This window comes from Crocuta crocuta, unplaced genomic scaffold, assembly GCF_008692635.1.
Source record: "Crocuta crocuta isolate KB4526 unplaced genomic scaffold, BGI_CrCroc_1.0 scaffold155, whole genome shotgun sequence".
NCBI classification, from domain to species: Eukaryota; Metazoa; Chordata; class Mammalia; order Carnivora; family Hyaenidae; genus Crocuta; species Crocuta crocuta.
In genome coordinates, this window is record NW_027530365.1 from 790101 (window position 1) to 803429 (window position 13329).

Below are 13329 nucleotides of genomic sequence, written 5' to 3' on the forward strand. Positions count from 1 at the left end.
AAGAAAACAGACTCCTAGCTATAGAGATTAACCTGGTGGTTACCAGAGGAGAGGTGGATCAGCGGATGGGTGAAATAGGTGAAGGGCATTAAGAGTACACTTATGAAGAAAAAAAAAATGGAAACCAACATGACAATAAACTACTTGTAAGAAAAAAAAGAGCTGAAAGTTAAAAAAAAAAAAAGAGTACACGTATGCTGACCACCGATGCCCGTATAGCATCGTTGAATTCTTGTACTCTATACCTGAAACTAATATAATACTGTATATGTATATTACCAGAATTTTTAAAAAATTAAATAAAAAAACAAAAACAAAATAATGTTTGCATTACCTCAATAACAAAACCAAAGACACCACCAGGAAGAAAATAAAAACCCATTACAGATAAATACACCTCATATACATAAATGCAAAAATTTTAGCTCATTGAATCCCATATATATAATTGTAAATATAAATGTAATAATAATATAATAAATAATTGTGATAATTATACATGAATAAGTGGGGTTTATGTCAGGAATGTAACCTTGGATTAATATCTGAAAAATTTGAACAATGTAAAATAGAATAAGAAAGAAGAATCATATGATTGTCTCAATAGGGGAAGAATATTTCAATACCAATTCCTAATTTAAAAAAAAAGGAATCAGCCTCCAGAACTCTGTGAAAATAAATAAGTTATGGAGGCCCTAGGAAGCACATGCACCTTGCCTTACCAGTTGATGCTTTTATTATTTTACAGTATTAATATCAGACCATAGTTTTCTGCTTTTGTACTGACTATTAGGAAACATACTGGAGTAATTTCCGTTTACCAATGTAGTAGTGAACACTCAGGGCACCAGAATCAACCCCCATTACTTTGCTGGTCTGTCATATTGGATATATTTGGCCTGATTTTTCTTAGTAGTAACATACACTTCCCAGAATTCACTTGGAAACTTAGATGACTTCTTTCTCTTATTCCAGGTATACTGCTGCCATGGCTCGGCTCGCCAGAGAAAGCAGAAGGCCTTACACAGCCAATTATCTACCAGAAAGTGATCTTGTCTGCCAAACTCCAAGTACATTGAGTGTAGCCTATTTGTTTTGCTTTGTTTTTGGAACTAAAATATTAGTCATAATAATACATTTGCATTTCTGTTCAGCTCAGATAAGTTTAAATCTGCGAGGCCTAATCTTGTGTTCTCCTTTTAAGATTGTTTAGCTCTTTCTGGCTAACAAAATAAATTCAGTATATTACCTACATACAAATTGGAGCTTTGAAAAAGCTTACACTTTGAAGTTTCCCACTCCTTAATAGGTTAATACATTATTTGAAAACCTAAGGCTAGGTTTCGAGATGTATAAAAGCATTTGAAACAAAAACACTAAATAAACTGATCCCTAAAGATCATTGTAGATTCAGAGATATATGCAGTACGGCTGACGAGAAAAGAACAATTTTAGTTGAGTTTGGTGATCTTTTTTTTAAAGAAATATTTGGGATAAATTGAGGATAGGTCTTGGACAGGATAAGAATTGGTAACTTATAACAGAAATCCACTAGTATGAAGGGGAAAGCAAGACATCTGAGGTCAGAGAACTTGGGTTTAGATACCAGGTCTATGCAATGATGAGAAAGTCACTTAAACTCTGAGTTTCAGTTTCTTCATCCTCAGCCAGTACTGAGTCCATAGAAAATGTTCAGTAAATACTTGCTTCTAATATTCGGCCCTAACACACAGCATTCTTGTGACTAAATGACTCCAGGTATGCCAACATTCTTTGTGAACGGGAGAGTACTAAAAGTATTAGGTTATCGCATTTCCCTAATTACCTGTCCTTCAAGCATAACAGCACAGACATTCCCGGGACAGGCAGCAACCTTCAGTTAGTGGTTTTTCAAGAGCCCTGCTTCCATCTCTCTGGCTTTCTTTTCCCTGGCTTGGATTCTACTTCTCCTCCATCTTGTATCCGTGTACTACTCAGATTTCCTCCTCTAACTCACCAGCCTGTCTTCTCTCTCCCACTCCGCCTTCTTCCACATTTCAGGGTACCTGCAAGCGTTGGTTAGAAATACTGCTTTTTCTAGCCCTACTCTGCTTCCCCCATAAACTGCTCTCTGCAATCTCTGTCCTCCACATCCCCACATCTGCACCAGTGGAAGAGATCTTTTGGTTCAGTTGGTGATTACAGCAATTCCTGTTCATGCTTTGTCAGACTTCTTTCTACATCTCACATCTGCTTATGTTTTTCTGAGTCTAAAATATTTTGCTCCCCATTTCATTCAGGATAAAACTTATACTCTTTGGCATGGCAAAGCCCTTAAGGCTCTAATATCTGTCTGCCTTTTCAGTGACATCTCTTCCCGCTCTCCCACTCTTACCCTAAACACCATACTGACCTAGTGGCTCATGACTATTTTCTACCTCATTTCAAAAATATGTCAGAAGTAGGCTGTGTTTTCTCATATCCCCATTCCAAATACTCTTTCTTCCTTTCTAGTACATACCCATTCTTTGAGATTCTGTACGAAACTTTCCCTGTGAGCTCTCAAAGCATTTCTGTCATGCCATATCATTCCCTGTAGCTTTTGTTTGTTTGTTTGTTTCTGTTTTAATTAAATCCAAATTAAAATTGGGTTTTTAATTAAATCCGGTCCAACTTACTACACTAACATGTAATAATGGTTTCTGGAGAAGAACTTAGTGATTCATCACTTACATATAACACCCAGTGCTCATCCCAACAAGTGCTGTCCTTAATACCCATCACCCATTTAGCTCATCCCCCCACCATCCAACACCCCTCCAGCAGCCCTCAGTTTTTTTCTCTGTATTTAGGAGTCTCTTATGGTTTGCCTCCCTCTCTGGTTTTTTTTTTTTTAATTGATTCTTTTTTTTTTTTTTTTTTTTTAAAAATTTTTTTTTTTAAAAATTTGNTCCTTGGCTGTGCAGAAGCTTTTAATCTTGATGCCTCCCTCTCTGTTTTTGTCTTATTTTTCCTTCCCTTCCCCTGTGTTCATCTGTTGTTTCTTAAATTCCACATATGAGTGAAATCATATATTTGGCTTTCTCTGACTTATTTCACTTAGCATAATACATTCTAGTTCCATACATGTTGTTGCAAATGACAAGATTTCATTTTTTTTTTGATTGCTGGGTAGTATTCCATTGTATGCATATATGCCTTCTTCTTTATCCATTCACCAGCCAATGGACATTTGGGCTCTTTCCATAATTTGGCTATTGTTGATAGCACTGCTGTAAACATTGGGATGTATGTGCCCCTTCAAATCAGCATTTTTGTATCTTTTAGATAAATATCTAGTAGTACAATTGCTAGGTCATAGTGTAGCTCTGTTTTTAATTTCTTGAGGAACCTCCATACTTTTCTCCAGAGTGGCCACACCAGTTTGCATTCCCACCAGCAGTGCAAAAGCATCCCCCTTTCTCCACATCCTCACCAACCTCTGTTGTTGCCTGAGTTGTTAATTTTAGCCCTTCTGACAGTTGTGAGGTGATATCTCATTGTGGTTTTGATTTGTATCTCCCTGATGATGACATTGAGTGTCTTTTTATGTGTCTGTTAGCCATCTGGATGTCTTCTTTGGAAAAGTGTCTGTTGATGTCTTTTGTCCATTTCTTCACCAGGTTATTTGTTTTCAGGGTGTTGAGTTGGACAAATTCTTTATAGGTTTTGGATATTAACCCTTTATCTAATGTGTCATTTGCAAGTATCTTCTCCCATTTCATTGGTTGCCTTTTAGTTTTGCTGATGATTTCCTTCACTGGACAGAAGTGTTGCATTCATCCTCATATCAATTTTCTGGGTGTTCCAAATGATTTGATGCTGATGTAGCTGAATTTTAGGGATGAGACATGCTCAGGGTCTACTCTGCCATCTTAATTCCCCCTCCCTATTACTTTTCTATTGCTAGGTAACAAATCACCACACACTTAATGGCTTAAAACAACACATATCTATTGCTTCACAGTTTCTGTGTTCCCAGAGTCCAGGCATGGTTTAGTTGGATCCTCTGCTTGGGATCTCATAAGCTGTGATCAAGGTGTGAGCTGGGCTGCAGGGTCATCTGGAGGCTTGCATGGGGAAACTCTTGGAAGGACCACTTCCAAGCAAACTATGGTTGTTTAATAGAATGCACTCCCTTCTCTCCTTAGGACTCCTTAGCTTCTTTCTGGCTATGTGCTAAACACCTCCTATAGCTCCTAGAGGCTGCCTGTAGCTTATTGCCATGTGGGCTTTTCCAACCTAGCCTACTACCTCACCTCACCAGCCAGCAAGGAGAGTCTTTAGACCAAGGCTGATAGCAAAATGGAGTCTTATACAATGTAACATAATCACAGGAGTGAGATTCCATCACTTTGTCATATTTTATTAGTTAGAAGCAATAGGTCCCACTCATATTTAAAATATAGGAGTTCATATAAAGATATGAACACTGGAATTTGGAGATTATGATAAGCCCCTTAGAGTTTGTCCTCCACACATGCTATGTCATGTATCTCTTTATTGTCAGTCTCCTTAGAAAATGAAGAGGAAAGGCGCTGCTTCCCTCTCAATCTACCACAGCACAGTGCCTCATCTAGTGGGCTTTCAGTGCTCATAAATGAATGAGTGAATGAATACTGCAATGAAGTAGAATGGTTATACTTTTAGCAGCTCTGATCCTGGAAGAAGGTAAATAAACCCATGATGAGTGAGAATAGTGAGAAAGGTTAAGATGGAAGAGAGAACACTTTAAGGAATGTCTAGAAATGAATTAGATCTCCAGTCCTGAGCCTGTCCTCTTCGAAAATGGGGTAAACTGTATTTTGTGTCTAATCTTCCTGCTAAGAAGAGAAACTGCACATAATAGCTTATGGTAAATTAGATTATTATTCAGAGATAGTCACTCTCTATCCTGTTCTACATCCGTGGGCAAGATGTACTTCCTTGACCCTTGCCTTTAAATTTTGCCATGTGACTTGTTTGGATCAGTGGAATATTGGTGGCTATGGTATGCCCAGGGTTTGAAAAGAGTTTGTGCAATTTGGCTAACTCTTTTGTCCTAGATCCCTTCCTGAGCAATGAATTGGGTGGCAGCTACGCAGATGGAAGGAAAATACAATGAGGCTGTAGAGGCGAGCAAAGCATAAATAGCACCAACTAGGACGGAACCTTCCTACCAAACACATTCCCCTTGCTGAGTGCAAATATTGAGAAATATAGATACTATATCTATAGTCTTCCTTTAAAATGCAATCAGTTTGTTCCCCTGTTTATAAGACCTTTACCAAAAGGATAAATCTTCTTTGCATGACATAGGAGGCTTTCCTAATCTGGCCTCAGCCTCACTAGCCAGCCCCACTGAACTCTCCATGCGCTCTAACGCAGGAATTTGGGATCTGACGGACCCAGGATCAATTCCTATTAGCTGGGTGTCCTTGAACAAATTACGTAGGTCACTCAGTCTCCATTTCCTCATCTGTGAAATAAGGATAGTAATACCTACCTGTCACAAGAGTTGTAGCTAAGTTAAATAATATTAGACATATAGACTGCTTAGCACAGCAGCTGGCCATATAAATGCTCATGTGTCAATTCTGATTACCTCCATACCTGTCAAGTCCTCCTATACCTTTGTGCCCTAGTATGTGCTGTGTCCTCAGTCTAGAGTACTCATACCTTCCTTCTCTGCCCTCTGTTTAGCCTCTCTTCTGTCAAAATCCAAGCCAGTTTTCACTTAGCCACAGTGATTCTATCCGTGTGCTGCTGACGCGGTCATGGACACTGTTCCCACTCCACGTCTACTGGCACTTAGTGGGGGCTCAGTAAATACATGTTAAATGAATGAACTAACAAAGCATTAAAAGACTGACCAGAATGGAAAGAATGATTTATGACAAATTGATTGTCAAATGTGACATTTAGAGAGTTTTAAAAGGTTGCTCACATTCATCCCCATGATCTCAGGCACTATGCTATGAATGCAGGAGCACATTTCTTTTTATTGTGTTCCCTGCCATGTCTATTAATATTTTTTATATTTCCTCTTACAGTCCAATATTTTCCTGATTCACAAGCTGAAATCAATATGGCCACAAAGACTGATAGAACAGAAGAGAAGTGGGAGAGTGCAATTTTACCGGATGATGGTGACATGAATGAGTCATGGGAGGAACAAGTGGAAGATCTGGTCACCTGGACCAACACTCTTGATACAAAAGTTTTGGATGATTAAGCCTGGTGCTCCAGGATGTAAAAAATGAACAGCCTCAACCACAAAACAGCTTCATGAAGCAACTTTGGAACACAGATTCCATTTTTTTTTCCAAGTTGGACTCATGCTCTCACTTCAAGTACAAATTAGAAATATAAGCACAAATCAGTGAATATGTTGCTTTGCATTTTTTGAACTCTACTTCATTGTTTGAACCTAAGTTAACCAAATTAAGGGTGTTTGTTGTGGCATTTCAATCAATGGTATTATGCCCACAGTTATTAGACTACTGGGTGCAAGTTTTTGCAGGAAAGGTGTGAATCAGGAAGAGGCTGGGATAGGAGGAGAGCACTCAGGAGTTTCAGAAGCTGGACATTAACCAAATAGAGGGATATTCACCATCTTTATTGCCTTGGTTCACTTCACATTTGCATCCCACTGTACAATAAAATCTGTCTTCTGCTACATCACTTGATTAAAACTCATTAGGGTCACCAAAGACTTCCATATTTCTAAAATTCAATAGCTACTGGATCTTACTGGATCTCTAGGCTATAGTCCATATTATTGATCACTTCTGTCTCTTTTTTTAACGTTTATTGCCTCACCTTTGAAGAGGCTTGTTTTGAGACCCATCCACCCACACACACATCTCTTCCCACAAACACCACATATGTATACATGTAAATGTGTATATCTGTATATAGATACAGATAGATGCCTGACCTTGGATCTAGTTGTTAATAGGTCTCTCCTTCATTTCTAAGGAAGCTGATTTTACTTCCTGTGAAAAAAATAAAATGCTGTTATAATTACTCTAGCGTCTGGGCACCTTTCTGGCTGGCTAGATGTTTTCAAGTCTGCCTGTGGTAGTTGAGACAATAAGGCCCCAGGTGATTGTAGTGCCTGACACTTATTATCCTCCCCAACCAGAAGCACAAAATTCTAGCAGCTCTCTCAGACTTCCCCCTCCTTTTGTCAATGCCAAAGTACAGCCAAGAGCCAATTTCATGATTCCCACCCAAGCTGATAACACTTAGGGTTATTTTTACACCCAATGATAAGTGCCCTTGTGAATGGGCTATCCCATACCTCAGTGAAATTATAGAATGTAGTTGAAAAATGCATTTTGCTGATAGTCACAATAATGGAGGCTGAGCCTCGACTCTTCTCTGGTGGCTTTCTGGGAGGACAAATGTGTAGATTGTCAACAGATATACAGCAATCAGCAAGAAATTAAACCCAAAAGAACCATTATGGTCAGCCAACAATATGTCCTTGATATCAGCTGTCATATATTGTATTTTATCCTTTCTATTGAATCCCTTTCTTCAGGACAAAGAAGTTCCACTTGTTGCTTTCTTCTCCTGCTACCGGAAGACCTAGGGGTAAAAGTGGGTGATGGGGAAAGGAAGGGTAGGGAACATGTCTTTGGAATAGAGACATTAGTCAGTAGAGCAGGATAACTTATTTTTTTTTTAAGTTTATATATTTACTTTGAGAGAGAGAGAGAAAGTGCAAGTGTGTCCAAGCAGGGGAAGGGGCAGAGAGAGAGGCAGAGAATCCCAAGCAGGCCCCATGCCTTCAGCGCAAAGCTCCACACAGGACTGGATCCCGTGAACTGTGAGATCATGATCTGTGCTGAAACCAAGGGTCAGATGCTCAACTGATGGAGCCACCCAGGCGCCCCCAGGATAGTTTATTTAATTACCTTCACTATATCTCTGGCCATTCTTTCTGAATCTTCAATAGGAATTTCCCTTCCACTTCTAGCCCTTGGTGAAAGGTTCTTTTGGGTTCCAGCCCAATGCTCTCCTCTATGCATTTTTCTTGGAAAATGTTGCTACTGTCAAGAGTTTTACCTCCCACACACTTGACCCATTTTCCTTCCTGCTTAAAAGACATCTTCACTTCAACATCCCCCATGCATCAGAAATTCAACATGCCCAATTTAAACTCATTTCTCCCCCTCCACCAGACCTCCTTCTGCCTCTTGTGTTTCTTTTTCAGTTAATGGAACAATCAAAAGTCACTATAGACTTCTTTCACTATGGTAGATTGATCACCAGGACTTGGAATATTATCGTTTAGATGTCTCAAATCCATCTTCTCATCCCTGATCTTACCATCACTTTATATTATGAATCCCTTTTTTAAAAAAATTTTTTAGTGTTTATTTATTTTTGAGAGAGAGACAGAATGTGACCAGGGAAGGGGCAGAGAGAGAGGGAGACACAGCATCCGAAGCAGGCCCCAAGCTTGGAGCTGTCAGCACAGAGCCTGACGCGGGGCTCAAACTCACAAACTGCGAGATCATGACCTGAGCCAGAGTTGGACACTCACCCGACTGAACCACTCAGGTGCCCCAAACTCAAAGTACTTCTAATTTCCTTTTAGATTCTTCTTTGATCCATATGTTATTTTATTTACTTTATTTTTTAATTGTTTTATTTGCTTTAAAAGAAGATACCTTTCTAGCATTGATTNTCTTCCCTTCACTTTTAAGTTTTAGAGACCGGACTAGAATTCAAATGAAAAGTGATCACTCTAATGACCAAGGACAATTATATTTGCAATTGAATTTTGTTTCAACAATACAGTTGCAATATCCAATCTGATCTCCTGAGGCTTTTTATGTGTCTCAACAACTAGCTCATGTTAACGATAAAGACAAGTGTTTTCTCTAGAGAAAAATCATAGATACCAGATGTGTCCACAAGCTGCTATCAATTTTGAAGTCAAATTACATAATTAAGATACTGTTCTGGTTAAGTGTATATATAATAATTTATCATAAGTCTAAAATCAACCTCAGTCTATGTCACCAATAAAGGCTATTAAGAAGGTATTACTTGAATATTCAAAACTGTTCAGATTATAACGCTGAGTTCTCTTATCCTGTGGCCTCTAGAAGTAAGCTTTTTTCCATATTCAGCTATGAATAACAGAAGACCTATAGAGAATTAAAAACATAAGAGATTTATCTTTTATCATAAAACAAGGAGCCCTGAATGGGAAGTTACTGGCATTGATCCAGCTAGTTATGCAATGATGCTATCAAAGACCAAGCTTTTTCAGTGTTTCCAATCTGACATTTTTATTAGAGTATTGGCTTCAGACCTTTTGATTCATGATTACAATACAGCTGCTACAGATCCAGACTTCACCCCTGTGTTTCACCTCTGTGTGGGAAGAGAGAAAAGGAAAAAGGAGTGATATTGGCTGCTAGTCCTCTGTTCCAGAGCAAATGGTTACCTCAGAGAGATTCACTGTCATCAGTACTGGAAACCAAAACCGCTAGCAAATTTAAAGTCAGTTCTGCTAATAATATAATTTATCCACACATTCATTGTTTTCATTCATTGCTGAGTCAGTTGGTAGTTTTCAATATCTTTTGACATTGTAAAATGCATTTAATAATTGATAAGGGAGAGAATAGATAGAATTATATATAACTGTATAAATATATGTATATCAATTTGTATTTTATATTTTTATACTTGCAAAAATGTTCAGCTCACTTTGAAGCAGATGGGAAATAGGGAATTGAGATTATAGAAATTCTAAGTATTTACATCTTGGTTAGGTTACCAAATAGCCTCTCTGGCCTATGACACAGGGTTTTAACAATCCCATGAAACCAGTAGATATAAGAAGAGTCATGATTCAGAGCTCTCCTTGAAGCAATTTGTTTTCAATCATAAAATAGCTTAGAATGAACTGATAGTGGGATGATAAAATCCATTCTTTATTTCAGAACTTGTTGACTTCCATGATGTAGGCAGTCTGTTGACCTGTCGTAAACTAAGGCATGCTTTGACCACAGCATACTAGAACTCAGATAACAGCAGTCAGGGGTTGTCAGGCCCAAGGTAGCCCCAGAAAGCAATGGATTACTGTCTGCAGCCAGTAGGTCTAGATCCAAGGGACCTTAATGTGAGAATAAGGTACTCTATGATCAAGAGCAATTTAGATCATTATCTAAGAATAGTAAAGTGCAGTGTCCTGGAGAGGGGAGTTGGTGAGGAGGACTCAGCATTCAAGACTAACATGTCAGGAAAGCTCTGAGTTGCAGAACTGCATTCACTCTATAAATAAGAGCATTTGAGATTTAGATATCTAGGTCCTTAAGACTTGGGCCCTCAGTTGATCGCCTTAGTGATAAAATAAATCTAGTGCCATTGTCCCATACTAAGAAATGTGATTTGTACAAAGAGAGAACCAGAAAAATCTCAGGAATTCTTTTTTACCTTTAATTATGTTAATTTTGCCCCAAAAAGTTAAAGGAGAACCTTTTCAAAAAATATCTAAAGAATGTTCAGACTCTCAAGATAGCTACATGGAAGTGAAAGTTTATTTGCTTACAAATAAGTAAAACCCTGAAACATACTATCTTGTTTTGGTCAGAGCATCTAAAAGATATCCTGTCTCACTTTGCCAAAAATAATAAACAGACACTACTAAGGTAAAACATTTGCAAATGGGGGGGAGAGTCTGAATTTCATCAAGAAACTTGGGAAATTCAGATCCAAATAGATACAATCTTCCAAAATCACTTTGTCTTCCAATTTAAAAAGAAATATGTGAACTTTAAGAAAAATATGAAGCTCTGCAGTTTAAAACATCAGCTGATGATTTTACCAAAATTTGTTCAGTTTGTTCTAAAGTCAAGTCATACATACAATCTTTCTATGGACTAGGGTTATCTATTTTTTCATACAGATGGTATCCCTATTGTGTGTATCCTAACATCTACAAGGCTGTGGTAGTTGACTCATTGCTCACAAAAGGAAAGGATCAAATAATGTATCAGTTAGCTTTTGCTGTGTAACAAACTACCTGAAAACTCTGGGTCTCAAACCAACAGCTATTTATTTAGTTTACAATTCTTCATATCAGCAATTGGCATGAGGCTTAGCTTCTCAGTTCTGGTAGCAGTGGGGACCCCTACTTGTATCTGTAGTCAGTGTCCAGCTTAGTTGAGATGTATCTGATCAAGAGGGCCCCAACTATGACAGCTTGTCTTTGTTCATTTTGGTCTTTGGTCTTGTAGCTTATTCACGTGGCAGCTGGACAGGGTTCCAGTGAGTATGCAGAAATGGTCAAGGTCTCTTGAGGTTTGGGTTTGGAACTGGCACACCATTACTTCTGCTGAATCCTGCCAGCCAAAACAGGTCATAAATTCAGCCCAGATTTGAGGGGAGAGAAAATTGATTCCATCTCTTAATGGGAAGGGCTAAAAAGCCATATGACAGGGGGCAGGAATACAGGGTGGGTTGAAGTATTATGGTCATTTTTGTAATATGCCACACAAACAGTAGATGAATCAGTACAAATCTCTCTAGTATTACTGCAGAAAAAGGTCTCCATTAGTTTATTCATATGCCAGGCATTGTGATTGGTAACAAGGATAGTGCAGGAGCTACTCTAATAATTATACTCTGCCACGTGAAGCATGAAAGGATAGGCCTATGCTAGATAAGTGGAAGCAACTTGCCCCAAGTTTATATGCCAGAAGCATGTTCTTTGTTTATTTGGTAAGAGGTAAGCACTTCCATATTAATATAAAGATATTAATTTTTTTAATTAATCAGAATAATCAGGTCTGGAGAGTTACCTTACCCTTATGCTTCATAAAGACTTGGATTTTGTCTAGTCTCTTCATTGTTTCATTGCTTGTGCCTTGAACAGTGTCTGACATACAGTAGACAGTCAATGAATATTGAAATGTTGATTTAAAGCACCTTGGTAATTTAGCTATGTGGCCAGAAGGCCAGAAGAAGGTGGGTAATGATGATGCTTTCGTCACGGGGACAGACTCATTCTAGGCGTTCTCACTGGCGCACACAGCTCCATTCTTTTTGTTACCTATTTAACCATTTCTGTTGTTATTTCATAAGGAGTGGATGTTGCCTGGGGCGCCTGGGTGGCTCTGTCGGTTGGGCGTCCGACTTCGGCTCAGGTCATGATCCCGCGATTCGTGGGTTCGAGCCCCGCGTCAGGCTCTGTGCTGACAGCTAGCTCAGAGCCTGGAGCCTGCTTCAGATTCTGTGTCTCCCTCTCTCTCTGACCCTCCCTTGCTCTCCCTGTCTCTCTCTCTCTCAGAAATAAATAAAACATTAAAAAATTAAAAAAAAAAAAAAGAAGTGGATGTTGCCCAGCTGATACAGTGAACACCGTTCCCAGTGTGGTTGGAAGTGGGGTGGCACTGAGCTGAGAGTAGAATGTTGGCTTCATCCTTTTTTGAAATTTTTTTTTTTTAGTTGAAATGCTTTTATTTTTTTTTTAATAGTTTATTGTCAAATTAGTTCCCACATAACACCCAGTGCTCATCCCCACAAGTGCCCTCCTCCATGCCCATCCCCCCTCCCCCCCACATCCATCAGTCCTCAGTTTTTGTCAGCATTCAAGAGTCTCTCATGGTTTGCCTCTCTCCCTTTCCCCCACCATTTCCCGCCTGCTTCTCCCCCATGGTCCTCCGTCAAGTTCCTCCTAATCCTCCTATACGTGCAAACGGATGATATTTGTCCTTCTCTGCCTGACTTATTTCGCTCAGCATAACACCCTCAAGGTCCATCCATGTTGCTACACATGGCCAGATAAATCCATGTGTTTGCAAATGAAAGAGAATATGGCAGCCATAGCAGAGAGCAGTCCGAAGAGCAGACTAAAGACTATCCTTCAGAGACTAAAAGTCTACATCTTCCTTTTCCCACCGCTGTCCAATGGCAGCGACTTTGGAGCGGGAGGAAGAGAAAGTTGTATATAGTTGGCCGGGAACAGGGGAGAACAGTGGGAGCATTGGCTCATTCTTTTGTTTATTCGTTCGTTCACACACTCGTGTATTTTGGTGGTTAATTTTATGTGTTGATTTGAGTAGGTCACAGGGTGCCCAGATATTAGGTCAGACATTCTGGATGTTTCTGTGAGAGTATTTTTGGATGAGACTAATAGGTTTTTATATTTTCTTAGTTTTTTTGAGATTAATCTTTAAATTGGGAGACCAAGTAAAGCAAATTCCCCCCATGTGGGTGGGTCATATCCATTAGTTGAAGGCCTAAATACATTTAAAACACTGATTCTCCCCTGAGAAAGACTATTCTTCCTGCCTTTGGACT

The 13329-nt window shown here is 39.0% G+C and overlaps 1 protein-coding gene across 8 annotated transcripts in view; it reads left to right on the forward strand.

The window, feature by feature from the left end:
* Positions 1-6384, forward strand: part of UBE2U (ubiquitin conjugating enzyme E2 U) — a 52069-nt gene extending 45685 nt beyond the window's left edge. For 4 of the 8 annotated variants that reach the window (XM_077766112.1, XM_077766114.1, XM_077766123.1 and 1 more), the window contains 2 exons: positions 976-1070; positions 6051-6384. In XM_077766112.1, coding sequence (XP_077622238.1) covers positions 976-1070; positions 6051-6232 — 277 coding nt within the window. In that variant the 3' untranslated portion in view covers positions 6233-6384. Of the gene's footprint in view, positions 1-975; positions 1082-6050 lie in introns of those variants that run through there. The other 4 variants (XM_077766113.1, XM_077766118.1, XM_077766115.1 and 1 more) reach the window with 4 other exon arrangements.
* Positions 6385-13329: the final 6945 nt, after the last annotated feature.